Source organism: Elephantulus edwardii, unplaced genomic scaffold (genome assembly GCF_000299155.1).
Source record: "Elephantulus edwardii isolate Elephantulus edwardi_28Jun2011 unplaced genomic scaffold, EleEdw1.0 scaffold00135, whole genome shotgun sequence".
NCBI classification, from domain to species: domain Eukaryota; kingdom Metazoa; phylum Chordata; class Mammalia; order Macroscelidea; family Macroscelididae; genus Elephantulus; species Elephantulus edwardii.
In genome coordinates this window covers 1,771,969-1,774,615 of record NW_006399885.1, presented here as the reverse complement: position 1 = coordinate 1,774,615, position 2,647 = coordinate 1,771,969, and the positions used below count along the sequence as shown (strand labels likewise).

The 2,647-nt window shown below is 42.2% G+C and overlaps 1 protein-coding gene across 1 annotated transcript in view; it reads right to left on the bottom strand.

The window, feature by feature from the left end:
• IFT88 (intraflagellar transport 88 homolog (Chlamydomonas)) overlaps window positions 1-2,647 on the bottom strand; it is a 143,577-nt gene that overhangs the window by 27,468 nt on the left and 113,462 nt on the right. Inside the window, exon 23 of the mRNA XM_006894098.1 lies at window positions 1,911-1,977. Within this exon, the coding sequence (XP_006894160.1) occupies window positions 1,911-1,977 (67 nt within the window). The remainder of the gene's footprint in view (window positions 1-1,910; window positions 1,978-2,647) is intronic.

Below are 2,647 nucleotides of genomic sequence, written 5' to 3'. Positions count from 1 at the left end.
TGTGTACCAGGTAAGATGTGTTTCTTTTACTTTTGAAAGAGAGGAGCGAACTGGGGGAGAGGGGCAGGGCTGGGTGGGGAGAGAAGTGCAGCAATGAATACATGGAAATCCAAAATCTCTGTAAATGCTTATTAAAATTATTTTTTAAAAAAGACTCAGCTAAATCCAACCTAGATGACACATGACAGCAATAACAAGGGAACAGTAGAACTCAGCATGGAGGGCTGAAGAGACAGAAAATTGCTACTCATTGATGGGAAAATTGAGGTTTAATAATTCTACTAATTTCTCAAGCTCTGGCTCAGGGCTCCTGTGGCCTGAGGGTAAAGAAGCCAGGCCACTGAGGGTCAGCTGGATGAGGTGAGCTGATCCCTGGAAAATTAGATGGTTTGGCTAGAACTAGATGCCACTGGAGGTTGTAACTGCTTATGCATATTCACAAAGCATTGCTAAATTAAAAAAGGATCCTATGGTCATACCTCCCTCAATACACTCAATCTCATCTGATCTCAGAAGATAAATCCAAAAAGGGTCTGTCTCAACTGCAGTTTCTGTCCCCAGGAAATGCAATGACACGTGTGCATTTCTCTGTCACTGACAGAAGCATTAGAAATTAAATTCTAAATAGATTGAGCACAGGGACTGTGCTCATGTCATCTTCATATTCATGTTTTTTGGGTATAGTGTCTGGTGTATGTCATGCAGCCAGAAATGTCTGTGAGTGAATGAAAAAGGCCCCTCAAAACTAGGAGTCACAGCTTTCCTTTGTTCTCATTCCTAGATCACAGCATACAAAGGAGATGCAGGTAGGACCTGGGTCAGACATATGTGAGGGGGCTGAAGTCATTATGAGGGATGGGAAGTATCCTCACAGATCCTGATGTAAAGGTTCCAATGACCTTCAAAACCATGATATTCCTATTGTATTTAATTTCTATTTTTATCCCATGAAGCCTGTGACACTGATGCATTAATGGTTACCCATGGTGGACAGTGTTTGGTGGAGCTCCCCGATTAAAACAAGCTTGGAAGCAGGAGTAGCATCCACTTCCGTGATAGCTTGCCTCCAGAAACCCTATGAACCTGGAGAGAGGATGAAAGTCAAGCAAGTGTTGAGGACTTTCCTTCATAGGTTCTCTATGAGTTGCCTACAACTCGATGGCACTTAACAACAACAACATCCCATGAAGGTGGATTTTGTTGATGGGGGAAGAAAGGGGTGGAGAACCTAATAAACCTTTGTAATAAGTACGTCACAAGTTGCAGAGGTAAGTAGGTTTAGAGATGTATGGGACTTTATGGATTCTCCGCTGTCTACAGCACTTAAATGGCAAAGTGGTTGACTAATGACACAGTCACTCAATTAGAAGTGGGCCTAGGGCCGTGTCCCCCAATGCCCAGACTGGCCCTATTTCTATACTACAAGTAGGAGGAGTTGGGATTTTTTTTAACTTTCCCTTCACCCAACCTACTGTGTGTCCACTATCTGATGACCACTTTCCTTCTCCTCCTCCTTCTGTCCAGTTCCTGCTAACCCTCAAAGAAGAATTCATTCTCTTTGTAAACCTGACTGTTCTCATTCTTTAAGATCATCCTACTTCTCACAGTATGTCCTTAGGTGAAAATTGGAAAATGTTAACAGAGTAAAACCTCATTAGAATGTTACCTATCATAATACCCTCCATGCAGGCGCGCTTATTAACTGATTGGCAGAAACTTCTTATTTAAGAAAGAAAAATCACACATCTATTAATACTCATTTACAGATCAGACTGAAAACTGCTCACCAAATTAATTAGAGTACGTGAGGTTTTACTGTGTCCTTAGCAAACGAAGGAACAGATAAAGGGCACTCATGGGTAACTTTTAGGTTCTTTCTGGAAGCCCAGGAGGGGCTCAGGACTACTCACCACTTCCGGCACTTCCCTCCCGTCTGCCTCGTGAGCCCCCGCTGCCATCTCGGCCAGACTTGATGCGCTAGAGCAGCAGGAAGACAGGTGTTAAGAACAGGCAATATCACTTCAAATGGAATAGAATGCAAAGCTGACTGTCAAAATTAACAAGGGCATAATACAACCCTTAGGCTTTGCTGTTGTTCCTACTTTCCTAAAATCTGTGATCAAATTTGTTATCCAAAAGGAATAAGTGAGCTATCTATAGGAATGAGCAGTATTGTAAGGTAAGAGTCCAAAGCAGGCCATATAGACCGTGGGTTGTTGTTGTTGTGTTAGGTATTGTCAAGTCAGAACTGATTCATAGGTGACCCTCCAGGAGGTTTTCATGGGCAGGAAATCACATGGGCAAGGACTGCCTATCAGGCCTTCTTATGTTGTTAGATGCCATCAAGTTGACTGTGACTTATAGTGACCCTGTAATCAACAGACTGGAAGCCTGCCCTATCCTGTGCCATTATCATGACTTTTGTCTTGATATAATGGCCCATTACATCAGTCGTTGTGTTACATCTTATCGACTATCCGAAAGACACGAGTTGAGATATACAGTTAACCTTTGCTTATATAAGGAACCTAAAAACCTAGCAGTTCTTTATATGCTGATTCAGGGTTTAAACTGAGTTTAAAGGTGATGGAAGGTGAGAGGAAGAAAGTCTGCCAAAAAAAAAAGGCATAGATATATCATATCCTAC